Source organism: Limulus polyphemus, unplaced genomic scaffold (genome assembly GCF_000517525.1).
Source record: "Limulus polyphemus unplaced genomic scaffold, Limulus_polyphemus-2.1.2 Scaffold536, whole genome shotgun sequence".
Classification (NCBI taxonomy): domain Eukaryota; kingdom Metazoa; phylum Arthropoda; class Merostomata; order Xiphosura; family Limulidae; genus Limulus; species Limulus polyphemus.
The window spans coordinates 127,928-149,370 of record NW_013666146.1 but is presented as its reverse complement, the minus strand read 5'-3'; the positions used below and the strand labels follow the sequence as shown (position 1 = coordinate 149,370).

General features: G+C 32.3%; 1 protein-coding gene across 5 annotated transcripts in view; it reads left to right on the top strand.

Moving 5' to 3' along the window:
- The window catches only part of LOC106458940 (neogenin-like), a 138,491-nt gene that overhangs the window by 87,637 nt on the left and 29,411 nt on the right, over positions 1-21,443 (top strand). For 4 of the 5 annotated variants that reach the window (XM_022385320.1, XM_022385319.1, XM_022385321.1 and 1 more), the window contains exons 2-7: positions 7,435-7,603; positions 8,063-8,208; positions 9,192-9,476; positions 12,140-12,293; positions 16,484-16,626; positions 20,108-20,383. In XM_022385320.1, the coding sequence (XP_022241028.1) occupies positions 7,435-7,603; positions 8,063-8,208; positions 9,192-9,476; positions 12,140-12,293; positions 16,484-16,626; positions 20,108-20,383 (1,173 nt within the window). Of the gene's footprint in view, positions 1-5,909; positions 5,998-7,434; positions 7,604-8,062; positions 8,209-9,191; positions 9,477-12,139; positions 12,294-16,483; positions 16,627-20,107; positions 20,384-21,443 lie in introns of those variants that run through there. The other variant, XM_022385322.1, reaches the window with a different exon arrangement.

Sequence of the window (21,443 nt, the reverse complement as noted above, 5' to 3'; positions counted from 1 at the left end):
CCAGTGGCACAGCGCTATGTCTGCGTAATTACAACTCTAGAAACCGGGTTTCAATACCCGTGGTGGGCAGAGCAATGATAACCATTGTGTAGCTTTGTGTTTAACAACAAACAAACAATTTCTTCTAGAGCAGAATACCTCTTTCGTACAATAACAACCACCCGAGAACATCATGGCTGCTACATAACACTAAATACAATCAAGGTTAGTTAGTGCACGATTGACACATAACTTAAACCTGAAAACAATACTTATTACAAATGTGTCACTACAAAACCTGTTGTAAATAATATTTTGCATTGTTTGTTGAATTTTCATACAAGGCCACCCGAGAGCCATATACGCTAGCCGTCCTTAATTTTGAAGGGACAGACAAGAACGAAGTCAGCTAGTCAACATCACTAACTAGCAATTCCTGGGCTACACTTTTCCAATTAATAGTGGGATTGACCGTCACGTTATAGCGTCTCCACGGCTGAAAGGACTAGCGTGTTTAGCGATGGGTTTCAATCCCGAGATCCATAGATTGTAAGTCGAGCGCCCTAACCACCAGGCCCAATTAGTTGTAAGCTTTGAAGAAAGTGTCTCCATTACACGTGTTCTTTTTAGTTCTGTCTCTATAGTGAAAATTAAAGCCGTATTCTGATAAGCAAGCTTATCATTTTTAACCTTCTCACATTGTTTGCAATGTAAAACTGATAGCTGAAGACATTTTAAAAGTGTGTATAATATATTTTATACAACAGTGTGAAGTTAGTGCGAGTTTTTTACTCGGTTACTATCATCAAGTTGTTTTCACGTATGTATTCACCTTTAATTATAATATCTTCAAGAAACTTTTTAAAATTCGTTATGGTGAATATTAAGAAACCCTAAAAACTGGAAACTGCGTTACTTTTTCAAGAAAATGTATTTAGCTAGAAAATAAATAACACCAATTTGGAACTAAATTAAAAGTTTTTTCTGTTTTTTCTCGAAATATATGTAGTTTTGACTATAAAAAATTATATACTACAGCATTTTTATAACACGGAGTTACCGGTTGTTATGGTTACTAGCCCGTACGACTATTTATTAATTAGTAACTTTTTCTATAACTGGATACTAATTACTATATATATAGTCTCAGTTTGCTTGTCTGCCACCGTCTTCAGGGAAGTTCTGAGAAGAACTATTTACTTGTTGATAGTGTCGAAGATGTGATCCTGCATCTTCTTGATAAGAAGGTTGGTGCGTTATCTACTGGACTGTAGTGTCCCCTCACCCATGGCAGTCTTATTTGTAGTGTGTGTGTGTGTGTGTGTCATCAATATTTCTGGGCCAAACAGTTGGGCGTAGAGTGGCTGTTCTGAGGGTGTTTACTTCGAATTGTTCCATGTAGAGTCTGCTTACTTGGCGATAGAGTGCGTCCAAGGCTAGTAAGCCTTCTTGTTGTTGATAGTATATATGTTCAGTTTGAAAGTAGCTTGTGTTGACACACGATGTTATGAGTTCTGTTATTGTGTAAATTGCTAGTTTGGTGAGTTCATTAAGAGTTCTATCATTTGCAAGCTTCTGGCGGAGCGGGTGTAGTATGTCAGGGGTTGGTGCTTATTAAAGAGGTGGGATATGTCAAACTGATCATTGTGTATTGTGAGGTTAACGTGGTTGCTTTCATATCTCTACAAAGTGGGCTAAGTGCTTAACATGTGAGGATATTTTACCTGTTAATGAGGATATTATATCTACTACATATCTAGCTAAGGGGGTGACATGGTGAATCTCTGTCGTTAACATAGGGTCAGAAAGGGGTAGCCTTTTTTGCGAATTTTAGATAAACCATAGATTGCCAGATGAACCAAGCGTGGGTTTCTAGGCCTCCCCAACTTCACCATAAACTTTGTTAAATTCCTACCTTTATCAACGATAAAATTAATAACAAAACACATCCATGTGAGAAACAATACGTTGAAAACTATAAATAAACTAAATAAATGTTTAGCAGCAAACAAAATAAAAGAAGCATTAGGTCAGCGCATTCTCTAATAGAGGGCTTAAATATATCTTTTACCAAAAACAATAAACAAAAATTTATAAAACGATAAGGCCCCGGTGGTTTAGCGGTAAGTCTGAGAACTCATGAAACTAAAAATCTGGCGCAAAAAAGATAACCCATTGTGTAGCTTTCTGCTTAAAAAATAAAATGATAAAAGCATTTAACTTTAATGAAGATAATAAAACTTAATAAAATAAAAATGTAAGACTAGAAATATTATAATTCTTTTAATATCCACAGATTGATAATTGCGAAACTCAGTTAAAATATAAAACTCGATTAAAAATCATTTTTGATGCCGTAAAATAAAGACACTTATGTAAACATTTGGACAAAGAAACAGCTCAGTTTATTCTGGAACTCCTTAGGACATGAGCCCAATGGACATCCAGCTATGGATGTGTGGAATGGTGCTGTTGTTTAACTGATTGTATTTCAACTTATTTCTAATTTATTTGGTTAATTTTATTCTCTGCGTCAACAACAGTGACATTCTCTTTGGCTACTGGTAGAATTGTTATGATTTTTTTTTCTTCAAATTCCGGAGGACAACTTTGTTTGATAGGATGGTATTATAGAGGGGTTTAAATTTCACGGCTTTCTGGTTTGCTGAATTCCTTTCTGAATTTTATTCTGAATTCTTCTGATAGGCTGAAAATTGTGTCTTCTGTATTGCAACTAAATCTATAGTTATTTGTTAGTGTGAAGTTTAGTACACATTCTTCAAGTCCTGTTAATGGTTGTTTACTTAAGTTGATTGCAATGCGTTGAGGTGTGTCTATACTGTTAGGAGGCTTTGTATTAGTGTGAATCGATGATTGAATTTCTTTAATACGTGCGTGTGGTATCTTGGTATGAAGTCTGAATAGCTGTGCCTATTATGATAGAGTCTATGTTATCTGTTGTTTTGTCTATCTTATGACATAGTTCTTCAATGTATATTGTATTTATTTATATGGTGATATTTGACCTTTATCTTGGAGCATGGGTTTATAAGTTTCTGTATTAATCTTTGACGTCGTGATGTGTCGATAGATTATTTAACCTTAAGTTATTCAGGAACTACATTATGTTGTTAACTTTTACGAGAGTAGGTGGGGTGGTTATTTGTATTACCTAATTTACAGTTACGTTTTTCTAAATCTCTACATTCCTTACAAAGTCATGGGTCTGTAAAGGTTTTTTTTTGTTGTTGTTGTTGTTGCTAAGCGCAAAGCTACACAACGGGCACCACAGGTATCGAAACTCGGTTTTTAGCGTTATAAGCTTTCAGACTTACCGCAAATCACTGTGGGGCGTCCGTAATGAGTAATTACGTTTTTCCGGTAAGGTCGTGGCAATCGGATATCGGTCGTTGTCAGGTTTAATAGCCTATACGATCACCCAAGGGTGTGAATGGATCTTCACCAAAGTTGGTATGGAGGTTCATTAGGTTCATGCGGGGAGTGCATACAAATTTTCAGTTTTGCGGTTTTGCGGTTTATGGGCGTTTTTTACCACTACTTCACCCCTGTAGATGGATCTTCACCAAATTTGGTATGGAGGTTCATTGGGTCTATAGGGAGATACATAGAAATATTCATTTTTGCGGTTTTTATGGCGTTTTTTTACCTCTACCTCACATCCTATGGATGAATCTTCACCAATTTTCGTATGTTGGTTCAGTGGGTCTATGGAGGGATATATATATATATATACACAAATTTTCAGTCTTGCGGTTTTTATGGGCGTTTTCGCGCTTTTTACCACTACTTTGCCCCCTGTTGATGAATCTTCTCTAAATTGGACAGGAAGGTTTCCAGAGGCCATGGAGAGATACATACAGATTTTCATTTTGGCAGTTTTATGGACGTTTTTTATCACTACTTCGTCCTCTGTTGATGGATTTTCACGAAATTTGGCATGAAGGTTTGTTGAGTCCTTGCGGAGATACGTGCAAACTTACGGCTTCACATTTTGTGTTTTGAAGTTTTTATGAGCGTTTTTGCCTTTTTTACAATTACATATAAGGGAAGCAACTTTTTCATGTCCGAGGACAACGTTTCATTAACCATGAATTTACATAACTTCCGTCCAGGGGACGGGTACTCCAGCTAGTAAGTAATAACTAATCCTTTTTTTTTTACAATTAGTTACAACCAGTATTACAAATTAATAATCAGACGTAAATGATCGTATAGGCTACTAATAAATACAACAGTGAAACAGCAAATGAACATAAAATATTGTTTTTTTACCAGGACATAAAATTAGTGATTTGCAATGTGAATTATTTTCTGTAACACAAAATTAATTTTTTATATATCTTTGAAACGTATAATACCCGTATGAGAAAGCCAGAAATTGTATGGAGAATTGTTTACGTTAGTATATTCTAGTACTTGCACGTAAATTACTATAAACCTAAAAAGCTTCTCTATACAAAATGGAAATTTGTAGCAAACATTGTATAACAGTTGTCAAGCAATAACAAAATCAATACCCACCCCCTCCCCCGTAATACAAAATTGTTTAGACTTATATACACAAAAATATGGTCTGGTTTTTACGTCACAGCTTTAAAAATCATCTTTCTTTTTATGATTAAATTTCAAAATCCTGACCCAACGAAGTCACTATGTATAATTAAAGACCGAGCGTGACCCAGTGATTAATATGGAGCAGAAATTCCATGGTTCGCGTTCTGTAACAGTCAAAACAAATTCGGCAGTGCACGTCAAGGTCAAAGAGTGACGGTCAAATCCAACTATTCGATCTGACAAGAGTAGCCCAAGAGTTTGCGGTGACTGGTGTTAACTAGTGTCCTCTCTCTCTCTCTCTCTAGTCTATCACTTCAAAGTTAGGGACAGCTAGCGCGAATATTTCTCATATAGTTGTGCGCGAAATCCAACAAACAAACAACATACAATTATATGAAATGCTTATTTCATTTTGATGGGGTATCATGTAATAGAATTATCGCCTTTTGTTGTTGTTGTTCTAAACAACAGTTTGTGCAGAAAGTTTGTTTATTTATTTGTTGAATAATAGTTTATCAATAATTAAAGAGGGGTAAACATCATATTACAATATCCCTGTACTAGAAGCTAAGTGCCTTACTAGTAATTTCCCAAGTCTGTTGTTTCGGTGGTCTGTGATCGGCATGATGATGGTGTAGCGTAGGGTCATGCCAATAATTTAGTTACCTATCTCACTCACGTCTAGTTTCGAGACACCACACGTTGTGAATTGTTTATGACTTGTGCCAGATATGTACTATCAACTTAATTTTAAATCAGTTTTGGAACGAACAAGGTAACCTTCAACATATGCACAACGGTCTATATGAGAAGCTTGCAATAAATACTACTACTAACTGCTACTAATATTCGCTTTGAACGACAGCTTGCAGTGGGTTCTGAGAAATAAATGTTGTTATATTCAATTAAATATAGACATTCTTCACACAGATCGCACTAGCGATTGAAATGTTGTACTTTAATTTAAATTAACGTAATAAAAATATTTATTTCCAACTACGCACTGCAAGTGTACGTTCAAAGTGAATATTAAATATTGATGGGCCAAATAAACTGCTACTTAATCCTATAGAACTAGAAGGCATCATCTTTAAAGATTATTCACAGCTTTTAACTAAGTGAAAGAAAAGCGTATTTAAAATTAAAGTCAGTGTTAAACTTCATAAAACCTAATGGGAAAATAACCTGGAGCAAACTGCTGACCGTTCCAGAGGCCGAAATGCTACAATATTTAACTAACTTACAAAGTATATTTTAATTGCATATTTTATATCTTTTTCTATTCCACACATTTCAAATTTCATTCCAGATGGCGTTTACCGTTTAGCATGGTACTGGTAGTATTCTAATACTTAGCACAAGCAGTTCCATTTGTTTTTCTTAAAATTAAACCAATTATTTATTAACAAATTAGATATAACGGAAGGAAGGATCTTTTAAGATGTAAGTTTAAGATTTGGAAAAGGCTGAGTAGGCTCGAGTTAGGACACTAGACAGTTCTACTTCTAGTTTTCTAACATTAACACTAACAACAGGGTGATTGACCCAGGGCTATTCATGCCATGGAAATGTATGATAGGTTTATCGATTGTAACAGTATTGAAAAATGCATTTCCATACCGGATGCTTCTCTGTTGTAGTGTTGGTGTATATCAATTATGTTACAATAAACAGACAAGATGCCCTTTAGACTTTAGGTTACTCAAGTGCATTATTACAGTGTTTCCTACAATACAAACACCCCTCTTACTCTCTTAACAGTAACAGCCTGAACTTAATTCTTAAAACATTCACTTTCTAAACAGGAACTAACCATGTGTTTGTTTTGGGAGTGGACACTTACTCATAGATCTAGATGGAAAAAGTTATTTATACCATGAAAGGGTGGGGGAGGATTAATCAATACTAGTAGCCATAGGTCATTGGTTAGGTCACATTTGAAGTAGTGTGTTCAGTCTTGGGCTCCTTACTTTAGGAAGAACATTGAATTGTTGGAAAGGGCTCAGAGAAGGGTTACTGGAATGGAGCCTGGGATTGAGGGGTTATCTTACTAGGAGAGGTTGAGATCTCTGAAATTGTTTTCTGTTGAAAAAAAGAATGAGAGGGGATCTGTTTGAGGTGTTTAAGATTGTAAAGGGAATTGATAGTGTTGATGCATCATCTTTTTTCATACTTAACAGTGATAATAGTAGGACTAGGGGACACAAATATAAATTTTGGCAGGGTATGAGTCATCTTCAGCAAAGATAGTTATATTTTACAAACAGAGTGGTTGGCCTTTGGAATGGGTTACCTTCAGTGTTGTGGAGGCAGTAAATTTAAATGAGTTTAAAAGAAAGCTTGATAACTGTATGAATGATAGAGGCTGGCTTTCAGATTTTTTTTTTAATTTATTTATTTAATAGTTTTAGTCTAATTTATAGGATGGGACAGTCTAGATGGACCAATAGGTCCCTTGTTGTCCCAAAACATTATATTATAATGAAGCCACAGTGGTAAAAGTGGCTGAAATAATGTTCTTCTATTATTATTTTGAGAACAAAGGTATTTTTTTTCCAATTTAATTGCCAAAACAAACGTGTATACTACATAAAGATTGATTGATTTGGATATTCACAGCTTGCAGAGCTTCCAAGAAAACATGTTATAATTATGCTAAACAATATAATGTCTTGATATATGTAAAGTGATAAAAATTTCATAGTATCAGCAACCTTGAACATTCTAGGATGCACATTTTCAGAATACCAGTATTGTTTTAAATTTTTTTTTATCAAATATAACCATTCATAGTTGTTTGTATATTAGGTAAATAATCTGTTATTTGTGTGTATTTTATTTGCAGGCAACGTCTAAGACTATCTGTTTCATATGTTTCAGGTGGTACAGCTGATTTCACAACTTTTGACTTTACCGTTGAACCATCTGATTCTGTTGTAGTGAAAGACAGCCCAGCACTGTTGAACTGTGGAGCAAAAGGGGAACCTATTCCTAAGATCGACTGGAAGAAGGAAGGAGCAGTATTGCAATTTATTGAAGATTCAAGAAGGTACAGTAACATCGACTTTATGTACATCATTCACCTCTAAAATTTCATGTAATGATGCACAGCTTTTCATTTGTTGTTACCACCATCTCAAGTGGGGTGAAAATGCTGGTTCTTGAATAAAAGTTAAAACCTCATGCATATTTCAGGGGCATGGACAGAAAATTAATAATGATGAGGTGGTTCTTTGGTATTTCAAGTCCCTGTGCAGAAAAAAAAATCAACAGGAGTTTTATTTAGATACAGTAATAATTATAAAGTATGTTTTCTATATATATCAAAGCAACGTATGGGGTAAGATTACACCTGCCACACACACCTTCTGCCTATTCACATGATTTTCTTTCTGTTCTGCACCATGTAGGTTTGATTTTCCAACACATCTGTTATTGCAGTGCTTGTTTTCAGCTATTGTGATATAAACTATCCATAGTGCAACCAGTCTGTCTGTTCTGTTGATAGGTCATTGTTACCCAATGGTTCGTTGTACTTCAGTAATGTCCATCATAGTAGAACGGAACGTCCAGATGAAGGTGTTTACCAATGTATGGCAACAATTGATAATCTTGGAACAATTGTTAGTCGTTCAGCAAAAATACAAGTAGCATGTAAGTGTGGCCAGTCTGACCATAACGCTTTTATGTAAATATATTGTAAGTTGTTTAGTTAACTTTATTTATTTTGATTGTACAGTAATGTATTTACTTTATATTGCACTTATCATACAAAATAACTTTGAGTTTCAAAACTTCTGTTTTATTGCTATCTAAAGATATTTACATGTTAATTTAGAACAGTAAAGACACCATCATGGTGTTTAATGTTTGATTACATTTTTTATAACAGTATATAAACATTAATATTGATATTATTTACAAAAGCTAAATAAATAGTGAAAGCTTAAATTGAGATTTTTTTTGACGGAAACTATTCAGCAAAGGTTTAAGACATGAAATATGTTGCTTGGCATTAATTGTATACATACAGGACAAACTGAATCTTTATTTGGTTTCTGTATTAAAATAGTAAATATGTTAAATGATGTTATGAGAATATAATTTATTGGATGTATTCAGACATTTGCCTGGTTTTTATTGTTTTTTCAAACACTCGCATGCTCCATATTTCAAGTGCAATAATAAAGTCTTGATAAGTATAATTCTTAGAAAAAAGAATTTTGCAGAAATGAATTTGTTGGGGATATAAACTTGTAACTATTTTAACATTCTGTTTAAAAATAGTTCTTCCTTATACCTTAACCCAAAAAGTAAGACTAGGTTTTTATTTTAGGTTATTTAATATCAAGTTTTAAATCAATCGTAGACTATTTTAGAGTTAAGATTCATGTTGAGCTCAATAAATATGTTAAGTATTTATTGTTCAGTAACTTGCATTTTGGGAAATTCATTAGTTACACAATTTTGGTTGTTACTTCGAGGAGTATACACATTCATGTGGATCTACTTAAAGTTACGGTTAAGATAGAAAAGTAATGAAAAATAATTGAGCAAAGAATCTTTGAGTTTCATTATATGGATGAATTCATGTATGCATAGTGTAAATTGGTAACTTTTAACACCTCATGTTTCAGCTTTACTCAGGTTTGAAGAAGAACCACAAGATGTCACTGTATACCCAGGTCAGACTGCTTACTTTCCTTGTACTATTCAAGGTATCCCACTACCTGAGATCACTTGGTTTAAAGATGAACAACCACTAGCGTTAGATCTTACACGCATGATAGTTCTTCCAAGTGGTGCTTTAGAGATTGACATAGTGCAAACCTCAGATGCTGGCATTTACAAATGCAATGCTTCTAATGTTGATAAATTTCGAGTTAGTTCAGGTGGAAGATTAACAGTAAGCTTGAATTATGGTAAGATGAAAATATTATAACATGTACAATTTGGTGACAGTTGATACTTGTATGTTTGTTGTTTACCCACTTATTCTAGCTCTTGAAATTAACTCTCCAGTAGTCAGTCTTTACATTCATTTTAATTCTCAACACTAGGTCAAGCCAGTATAAATAGAGAAGAAAAAATTGTTTAAAAATTTTTGAAAAAAAACATTTAATTCTTTACTTCTTTCATGTCTATTTTCAGACTTAACAGGTTGGGAACCATTATGATTTAACTGGGGTCCATATGGACTCCATGTGAGTACTTAATGGTTAAAAATAGGATCAAGGCTCAAGTCCTTAACCATCCATTATCAATCCTGATCACACTTTCTAACTCTCTTATGTCAAAACTTCTCATTAAGTCAGCAACACTCAATATGACTTATCAAACCTTATTAGGAAATAGTTAAAAAATTTTAACATGTATTTGAAGCCACTCATTATCCTAAGTCCATCGTTAAATGATCAGTTTACCAACTAACATCTTCATTAACCCATTGCCTTACCTTGTCGTCAAATCTATTTGAAAAGTTGTTCCTAATCAATATGGATATATATATATATATATAAACCATTATTTAAGCTTGCTGTCTTATAAAGATACTTAAAATGTTTTGCCTTATGTGTTTCAAATATGTTTGTTATTTGCAAAAAATGATATAAGTGGGTGAAATAAGTTCAGATTTGTGAATGTCTCGTATAAATAGTTGTATACTCTAATGTAAATAATATTTTTTCCAACAAGTAGGAATGAGTTTTCAAAATTATTTTATTTCCTATAATTCTACTTCATTAAAACAATAGCATACTTTGAGTATAAAATAAATAGTCTACACATTTTACTGGTTATACAATCCAGCTGTTTGTCATTCCTACCTTCAAAGTTCATGGTTCTCAACCTGTGGTCTGCTAACCTCTAGGGGCCCATGGGCATTGTAAAGAAGTTTGTGATAATAAAGATTAAGTTTCTGTATTATATTTTCAAATAAAGAAATAATATTAATGTTTAATTAAATAAAGATAATGTTTTATTTGAAGCCTTCATTAATTTATTTATGTCAGTGATGCTTTTACACACTGTAGAATCAACATGGATTGCATTAGAGCTATCTCAGTATGGGGTTCCATAAAATTGTATTTGGTTCCTGAAGGGGTCCGTGAGGAAGAAGTGTTACAAACCATTGATCTGATTGTATCTAATGTATCACTAGTCCTTGCCTGTGTTGCCTTATGATCATGATAAACAGTCCATCTGAATTTCCCATATATATATATACATTATCTTTGTTTCTCTAAACATTGAGTTTCACTTGGTTCATGTATACACCTCCTGTTCCTTCCTTTATTGATTACGTTCATACAAACTGTCCTAATGATTCTGTTAATACTTTTATATGTTATGTACTTGATTTTATTGTAACTCCTACATTTTTAGTGAAAAACATCTTTTCAAGTATACTAACAGTTCAAACACCCATATTTTACATGTAAGTAGCAATTTTTACTTCAGAATGCTGTATTCAGTAGCATATTTGTTAATGTATTATTCTTTTTCATGAAAAGAACCAAAATACTTTTCCCTAACAAGATAATCATGCACATTATTTTGTGAATCATTCAACCAGTGATCAAAACTTCACATGTATATAGAGTTATGACCTTTTTTTGACAAGTGTTGTTCTGCAAAGAATTTCCAGAAGGCAAACAAAGTTGATAATAAAAGTGGTCACAAGATTTTTTTACTGCAATACTTTCTCATTTACCACACAAAAGTATTAATTCTATACATACGTATCTACTATATGTTAACGTATACCGCCTAGGGTTTATTTTTGGCATACAGATTTATTATTGAGAATTTGCTATAATATCTACAAGTACAGTTACATGGCAGAAAAATAATTAGCCAACAATCAGATCAAACTTTTTTTTATATGATAGTTATTTTTTGTGAATAATACGTCTCTTTGACAATTCGTCACTGCTGATTTGTATAGTCTGTTCTTTATTCAAATTAATATCCATTACCTACAAGTAGGAAGGTGGCATTCACACATCACACTGAACCAACTGCTTTTATGCATAATTGAAAATTTCAAAATGAAAAGAATCATTTAAGCCTGAATAAATATAAAAGTGCATCTTGGGTTTTTCCTTCAGCATCAAGAAGAAATCACATAAATAGATAATACATATCCTTTGTTCAAACGCACTTTACATGCAAGATCAATATATATACTGAATGTGAAGCCATTTATAAATTTAAAGGTATATTTATACATCTCTCCATGTTCTTTTGCATTTTGATGCAACCTAAAATCAAAATTTGTCATAAAATATTAGGTTAAATTCATTTTGCATAGTGAAAATGATATATATATATATATTTCTTTTAAACTGTTTCTTTTCTGAAACTGACAGGCCTTTAGGGCTACTTTTCTATATAAATGGAAAACTCAGAAGTATGTCAGTGAAATGTATATTTTGACCTGAGGAATAAATGTTAAAATCATATGATATAAAAATAACTTCAGTTTTTTGGGGTTCTTTTCCAAGATCATACAAAAGATTTCTTTGACAAATTCATGCTTTTCATTGTTAGGGCCTGATGATGTCTTTTTCCTTATTGTGTGTAGGTGAAGCCAATAAAATAGCTTCTCCTAGGTTCATTGCAACTCCAAAGGATATTATTGCAACAGAAGGAGATAATATAACATTAGACTGTGCAGCTAATGGAAACCCTCGACCTCGGATAACGTGGCTGAAAAATGGTGTCACTATTGATCTGGCGTAAGTGTCAGTTTTATTTTTTAGGTTTTCTAGATGTTTAATATTTTTCTATGATATATGCCTCACCAGTTTCTAAAAGATAAATACTTAATCTCTTTAATTCGTATCTTATCACAAGATTCTTACTATAAATGTTCTAAGGAACTTTATTTAACCTAAGCTTTTTCATGTTGATCCTCAGCTTTCATTTTTATCTTAATGAAATAAGACCAAGAGTTCTATCCTCCAATATGGATAATTTATGAATGAATGTTTTTTGGAAAAGTTAACTATTTTGTTCCATATAACAATGTACAATTTCTCTATTCTTTCTTCGTTTTCTTGAGAAGTTTTTGTATGCATGTAAAAACGAGAAGACACACAAAGAGAGTTTTTAATTGATAGCCATGCCAATAGTGGTGTGCAGTTGCTGTAGAGAGCTCATTATTGGAGTATAGTTTTCTCAACAATCTTTAGACGTTGGAAGTAGAAGTCAAATTGAAATTTAATCTCTTCATTCTCCTATAATTACCTCTTTCCTACCAAAAAAATAATTAAATTTATGTTAGTCAGTATTCAACGTGCTGGATACATAAAAATCGTGTAATTAAAAATATTTTCCTTTCTCTGATAGGGTTTATTGTTTGTAGTCAGAATGAAAGTAGTGGATAAAAACTAGTATGTATTCATATATATATATATCTTTACATTTCTCCTAATTTAACAAGACCAAAATTAAGTACTATTAACCCTATCACTATGAGCTTTCCTATGGTCAGGAGTCAAGGGTCATGTCATCGTGTTTGTAGACTTAAATTCAAAATTTTATTGAACTACTGTTTTATGAATGTATGTCAATAAGTTTGGTATCAAATTGTAGATTATAATTAAATTTTAGCATTATACATTAGTTAATTTCATGATTTAAAAGTAAATATTAAAACAAAATTCCTAAATTTGAATTTTTGTGTGTCGGGTGATATGTTGAATGCAGCATTGGTTCAAATTAGTTGTTTGTTATGTCCATAGTTTCTTATGAATTAGAAACTTAAATTATTGATATTTACAAGCTAGAATATAAAATAAGAACCTCCTACATATCTATGTTCGATTTTCAAATGACAGTGTTCCAATTTAGATTTAACTGGATTAGGAAACTTGTAGAATATTGATAGCTCCTGACGAGGCTGTAATAGTGAAATATTGAGCTAATAAAATTACATTCTGAAGGTATAGGTTGTGATTTTTTTTACATTTATAAGAACCTCCTATCCTTTCTATTTACTGAGATATGATTATATTTAGCGAATCAAATACAGTTGCCCTGCCCACCTCTTCCATTTTTTGAAATACTTGCTTACGTATACCCGGCTTTACTTTATCATGTATTTCTAACCAATCAAAAGCTCAGAATTTCCACCACATGATTTTCTCAGTCTATTCAAGGTATCTGTTTCCCAAGATTAATCTTTTTTTGTTCCCAGTTTCGGAAGGATGGGGTAAGAGAAAATGATTTTCAAAAAAACAATATTTTTTTAGGCCAAAATAAAGCTTATTTAGTCAGCCTGATAAATTACAGTGGAATTCTGTGATATTATAGAGAAATTTGTAATTTTTTGTTATTTCAAAATGCATATATAAAAACCTAAAAAGTTATTTTGTTATACACGTCCTCTACGTGCGAAATCGACAAGGCTTAGCGTGCAAGTTATAGCAAACAGGTACAAACTTGTTCACAATCATAAATAATAGGGTTTGGTGTTTTCTATATTTCTTTATTTACTGTTCTATGTTTTAAGAAAAATAACTGAAATTTAAGAATTTATTTGTAGATAGTAAAAATATATATACATATGTAATGTATTATAACTGAAATTTGACTGTATTTTACAAAATACTGATCTACTAGAACAATGCCAAAACAGATCACTTTGTAAATGCCAGTATTATGCTATCGGATATGGTAACATGAATTGCATGTGCACTGTGATTTCAGCTTCTGTAATGTTAGTCAGACACCGTTGAAAGGTCAATGAAGTAAAAGTAATAAATATATGTAGATGTATAATGTTATGAGATTTAAGCTATTTCATGTTACAATTTGTAGACATTCTAGAAAAAAAAATGCATAACTTAAGTCTCATTTTCAAATTTTTTATGGTGGTTATTAGGTCGGTCAGTTTGACCAAACCCATACAGAGATAAGTTAGAGAAAATAACAGATAAAATTTAGTTTTTTCTAAATCAAACGTTTGATATTTATCTGGATTTTATTTCGAGATTATAAAGATTTTGCAAATGAAATTTGACAATTTTCTGATGCATAAAAGGTATTTTTAGTCTTAAAATCAGAATTACTTTCCATGTAGGATAATTAGCATTTGAAAAGAAAAAATACAAGAACAGATCTTTAATTAAGAAATCTGATATTCTGTGCAAAAGCCTTGTTATGTTTGATAGTAATCTGCCAAATTTCGTGAAGGTATGCGTACTGTATTGTCATTTAAAAAGTAATGCTATAAATGGGAACCTGTGATATATACAGCACCAAACATTACTTGTGTTTACAATTGGTTTAATGTATTTTGCTACTGACCTCCTTTCTCCAAAAGATCTCTCAACTGCAGCATTAAGTCAGTGAAATGGAAATGGCTGCCAACCTCAAACTCAAATCATTCATCCAATTGTTATCTGTTTAAACTTGGTCATTGAAAAGGTCCATTTGAGTTTCTCTACTAAAATTTATTGAAACTGGTTCAGTCAATTTCTCACAACAATTTGTGCCATCAGACAGATGGATAATTACTGTTTGGAAAGGAGGTAAGCATGGTTTTTGGCATCGTTTGGGCGTCTATTCAATCTGTTTTTACAATTATGTTTTTTTAACTGCATCCATAAGGTTGAATCTATTTTAAAGTAAACATTAATTTGTGACATTGTCTGCCACTAGTAGTGACAGTTTAAATGCTACACCTACTCTCTTTCGTTAATGATCAAGCGAAATGTCAAATGTTAAAAACTGTTCTCTTTTTGTAATGAGCTTCATAACAGTGGCTAGTGCTGGCATCTATTTCTAAATCATGATCAAGCAATAATTTTTCATTACAACTTAAATAAAGGTCAGCCACCATGGTATGATGCATGAGATGACAAAAGCATTTCATATACTTTACACAAACCTTATATTTTATTACTGTGGTTCATACCAGTAAATTGGCTGGTTAAAGTTTAACTTTATGCATTATTTAACCCTTTCACTAAGGGCTCGTTCCAAGGGACCAAACCTGGTAACCATTTTGTGCTTGTTATAGTTTTCATATTATAACTTTTTTGTATGTCATTTAAAAAGTAATGCTATAAATGGGAACCTGTGTTGTATTAATGCTATAAATGGGAACCTGTGATGTATGCCTTCTTAAAAAGTAATGCTATAAATGGGAACCTGTGATCATCTTAAAAAGTTGTATGTCATTTAAAAAGTAATGCTATAAATGGGAACCTGTGTTGTATAGCTATGGGTCGTGGGTTTAAACTCCAGTTTGTTACTTGAAAGTTTAATCTTCAAGCTAAAACTAATTCTGAAGACTGATTATTAAACTTAAAATAACTACGAACAATTTACAAAGGAAGTTACATAAAGAAGTATATCATTTGTATTGGGAATGTTTAAATTTTGTAATTTTATCCAACTGAGACACCATTTTGTCAAAACATTCTGATCACAGCGCTCAATTAAAAGATCAAAATTAACAATTTTGACATGCCATAGGCCTATGAAATGAGCTACCAGGAACCAAACTGACCATTGCAACATCATTTTTTACTAGCTTATCATATGATTTAAATTATAACCACACTTATTATGATGTAATATCACAGTAATAATTACACACATTTTACAACAACTTTTACTTCATTCAAAAAACAAGGTAATTTCTTAGTTACCTGAAGATCATTGAAACTGGGTTACTTCTTAAATGATAGTGTAAAATAACTAAAGCTTATCATATGTTTCATGCTAAGGCCAAAGATTTTTTTTTTTAATAGAAGACAAAACTGAAGGTTCATGTGTTAGTAGCTATCTCTGAAGACTGCTGCTACTATGATAATATTTACTAGAAAGTATTACCAGTTCTGAGAACATCTGTACTGCTTTGTCTGTATAGGTGGCAACAACAAAGAATAATGATGCTTGTATTTTTCTTTTACAGTCTCTTAGATAGTCGTTTTCGGACTGTTGGTGTTGGAAATCTTCATATTGAGAATATCGAGGAAGAAGACAAAGGTACTTACATGTGCCGTGCAGAAAATCATGCTGACTCTGAGGATGCAAGTGCCAATGTAGAAGTACAAGGTAATCTTTCAGAGTTAGCTACTATGATAATATCTAAAACTCTCAGACAATATAATGTGAATTCCTGATCATACAATATCAGTGGTTTATCTTCCTCTAGTATACATTATGTAGTTTGAAAATCTTGTGTCTTCTAGTGTTGCTATATGATTTATTGCTTTTTTTAAAATCAAAAATAGGATAACTCTTGATGATGTTAGCGTAAAGCTACCAAAACATGTAGAGTCTTTTAATTTTGTCTACTGGTCAAATAAAAATCTGTATTGTGCATTATAAACATTGATCCTATTTTTAATTTGAAAATGTATTGCACAAGTTGCCTTAATTGAATCTACACTTTAATGCTTTTATTGTCCTTAGACTCACAAGCTACTTGTGTAGAAAGCTAATAATAAAACGTATGAAGAGTTGGCTAAGAGTTTGAGGATGTTTCTGTGCTGCTCGTGGGTCACTATAAATTGTGGGTTTTCAAGCATTAATTACATAAAGCACATATAATTAATTCACTTGTCACCCTTTTTCTCAATAATGCAGTTATCTTGTTCAAAACTGTCAGAAAAAAGTTCTGTGAGCAATTATGAGAAATCTGACTGACCTGTAATCCACTGAACTTGTATCATATGATGAAAGATTAAGTTGTATCATATAGCATTAGTCTGTACCTGGTGGATATACAAGACTGTTTAGTGTACGTGTTATTATTTTGTTTATTTGGTGATTTAATATTTAATTTACTTTTCATAACAAGAGAATTAAAAGTAATTATTTTAAAGGCGATAGTTATAACAAGTTTGGTTGCTTAACTGTGTATGAGTTGTACATTGTGTTTGCAATTCCATAATTGTCTAGGCTTTACTAATATTATTGACGTTACATTGTTTCACGAATCTTCGGTATTTTTCTTCGTTACCTTAACTGAGTATTGCTGAATCATCTCTTCACATAGTTTAGAGAAAGTTTGAGGCCTCAGTGTACAACATATAAATATAGGCAACCAAGCAAGTGCAAGTGAAGTGAAGTGTAGTTCAGTCAGAAACTTAGTGAAAGAAAATGTGAAGTTAGCCAGCATAACAGGCAATATTTGAAAGTGAGTTTCCCAGTTTAATAAAGATAAGGAGAATAATTTGTCTTGTCAAAGGGTGTTCTAAACTAATTGAACTTGTTTGTGTGGACTTTGATGAAAAGGAGAGAATTATTTGAAGTTCAGATTACAACTGTGGTAACCCACAAGATAGTGTAAGTGAATTATTCACTGATACTAATGTGATTAGAGTAGAGAAAAATACTTTGTCTTGTTAGTTAGATTCTAAAGTAATTGAATCAGCCTGAGTGAACTTTTGACAAGAAAAGAGAATTATTCAGAGTTTTAGATAAAACTTTGATTTCCTATAGTGTAAAGAGTTTTGGTACTTACTTTTGACTAGTTTTAAATATATTAATTTAATACAAGTGGATTGTATGCTGTCCATTTATTGTTGGAATTTATTGCCAGCAAGTCACAGACATCTACTGTAGAAGAACCCTTAGCCCACTCATATTTAAAACCCTGACAATAAAATTTTTTGTTCCTGTGCATATAATGTAAAATATGTACAGTAAAAGCGAGGATATCCTATTGTTCAACACTTGGTCCTTCAAGATATACTAACAGAATTGTACTAGGTGAAGCGTAACTTGAAGCACCAGTAACTCGGTAGATCATCAGGCCTAGAACACTTGTATGAGATTGTGGCCCTGTGTTCGAACACCATTTTGGGGGGAACATTGCTTTTTACATGTTTTACATCATTACAACTTGGACTATAAAAAGACACTAGGCTTTATGTGAGCTTGTATCAGCTGTGAATTACGAAATGCAATATATTGAAATGTGTGAGATGTATACTATGGTAAGAGACATAAGTGTTTCTGTGAAAGCGTGAAATTACCTGTTTTACATCATTACAACTTGGACTATGAAAAGACACTAGGCTTTATGTGAGGTTGTATCAGCTGTGAATTAAGAAATGCAATATATTGAAATATGTGAGATGTATACTATGGTAAGAGACATAAGTGTTTCTGTGAAAGTGTGAAATACATGTTATATGAATTTTTACTTTGATATATATCAGTTCTTGTGTGATGATAGATTAAGCCACTCAAATGGATCAAAACAGCGGGGGTGGGAGATCAATTGGGAAGAGAATGCCTGAAGTTAGTGGGAAGGGGAATGTGCAATGAACTAGATCAATAATTACTTACTTGTTAGAATATTGGTTTAGTGCTAGTGTAAATGGGGGTACTTGGTCCAAGTTCTAGCTAAGACAGTTTGCCCTTCATCTGTTTCGGATCGATACATTATTACTGAACAATGCACACAACAGTATTAGGACCAGAGCTGTACTACACATTCCATCTAAATTCAGACTTGAGTATACTCAAATTTACTTATTTTGTAACTTTTTCAGCTGATATCTGGAATTTCTGATTAATAAAACATAAATGATTACAGATTTTAGCTATTGTCAACTGACAAAATGTTGCTTAACTGTGTTGTTGTTTCTACAAAAACTAAAAGGAATTTCTTATGGTGGTCAAGATAGAGAGCGGTATACAGTTCAGTTTCTAGCTGATTGTTATATATCTTTATAAACTGCTGTTGTATGTAGGCAGGTGGTTTAACGGAATACTTTACTGGTTCCAGAACTGGGGTTGCAGGAAAATATCATGGGGTCCTACAAATATACAAAATAAACGATACTTTTGAGGTATGCAGTATTTACGGATTCATTGAGTCGGAGCATCAATCGGGATGCAGAAAGTTCTGTGGGAGTCTTTTGCTGAGAATTTTTGGGAACTCCTTTCTTATTGCTGCAATCTCAGTTTCACTTTCTTGTTTTTTAAAGATATACTTGGTAAAATTGTTAAGCTTTAGTGAGCTTTTATGGGTTTAATATGTGGCTCAACTGTAGTGTAATGTAAAATTTCAAACAAAAAGGATCACAGAACACTGAATTGTCTATTCAATATGTGTTTATTATTAAAATCCTCTTTATCAGGGAAATAAGAGCCATTAAACCAATAACCGTTTATCATTGAAATCTAGATTATCAAATCATGAAAAGAAGCAAGTTAAGAGATATTATTTGCCAGGTGGTACTTCATCAAAGAACATGTACAAATTGCATGGTTAAATGTTGGTGTAAAGGGTGTTGTTTATGCAAATATGTGTATGACTTTTTATGTTGCTTTAGAGGTAAATAATATCATATCAGTTTAGATATCTTGTATCTTTGTTTTAGTTAGATTGCCATGTTGCATGATAATGATGCATTGTATAAAATCTTAAGAGATTTACACGTTGTAAAGTTTAGAATGAAACAATTTAAGTATTGAATGTATAGGTGAAGCATTTAGTATCTGAATTTATTTTATTTTCTGCTATAAAACACCATACATCTGCCTTTAAGTGTTTTCTCTCTTTTTGTTTCATAAAAAGTTCCACCGCGCTTTATAAAACGACCACAGAACAAATATGCCTATGAGAAAGAAGATGTTGAATTTGATTGCAAAATTTATGGAAAGCCAGAACCAACTGTTCAGTGGATCAAAAATGGTGATGTAATCATACAGAGTGAATACTTTCAAATCGTGAATGGCTACAACTTGCGTATCCTTGGGCTAGTGCGATCCGACATGGGGCTTTATCAGTGCATTGGTACAAACCCTGCAGGAAATGTGCAGGCATCTGCTCAGCTTATAATCTTAAACCCAGGTACAAGTTGGTGCATTTTTTCTACTTATATTCATTACTCTTAATTATTGTATGGATACATGCTGTGATGAAACAAAGTCCTGTGAAGTTTTCAATAAACATTGGAGCAAATGTGCAACATAAATATGCAGTTTTCTGTAAAAAATTATATAAATATTTATGTATGATAATCTGTGAAGAAGGATTAGGTATTTTCGGTATCACTTTTTTGTTTTTTTATTGTTTACAACCTCAATCTGAAAATTTATTTTCATTAATCCACCTTCTTTTTAAAACTGACACAACGATATGCCTTGATTATTAAGTTCAGGAAAAAAAAAGAAAAAGTATTTGTCAGTAGACACAAAATGAACAAATTTTCTGTATTTTCTGATCTAGAAATTCCTACCTTCTTAATTCAAATTATTATTGTGAGATGGCAAATTTAGTTTTAAAAAGTTCTTGATAATTTAAAAAAGAATATTATTTTTTCTTCATTGCAACCTGAGTGACTTGCACAATGAAAATTTGTTTCAGGATCTAAACTCCTTTTCCTGTCTTCACTCCCTAGATTGAAAACATTTTTGCACTGATGAAAATAAAAGTTATGCTGTTGACTACTAAATAGATTTGTATTCCATTCCTTCTTGATTATGCTCGATAAAAAAAAATTATATATATATTTGATATAAATTTCTCAGTATTTTCTGTATCATATTTTACCCTGAGATGTGTATTCTTTTTTTTTAACATATGTAATGAACAGTTTCAAACCATTTTGTTTTAATGCCATATTGCTCAATAAGATTAATTAATTTGGATCTCACCAAACTTTATATAACGTATAGATTCTTTTAATATCACCCCCCAATGGTACAATGGTACGTCTGCAAACTTACAACACTAGAAACTGGGTTTCGATACCCATGGTGGGCAGAGCACAAATAGCCCATTGTGTAGCTTTATGGTTAACTACAAACAAACAAATCTTATAATATCAAATTTTCTCAGTTAAGTAATTTATGAAAAAACTAGGCATTTTTTGTTCAACATGATTGAATGTGGAAAGAAGTACAATCAT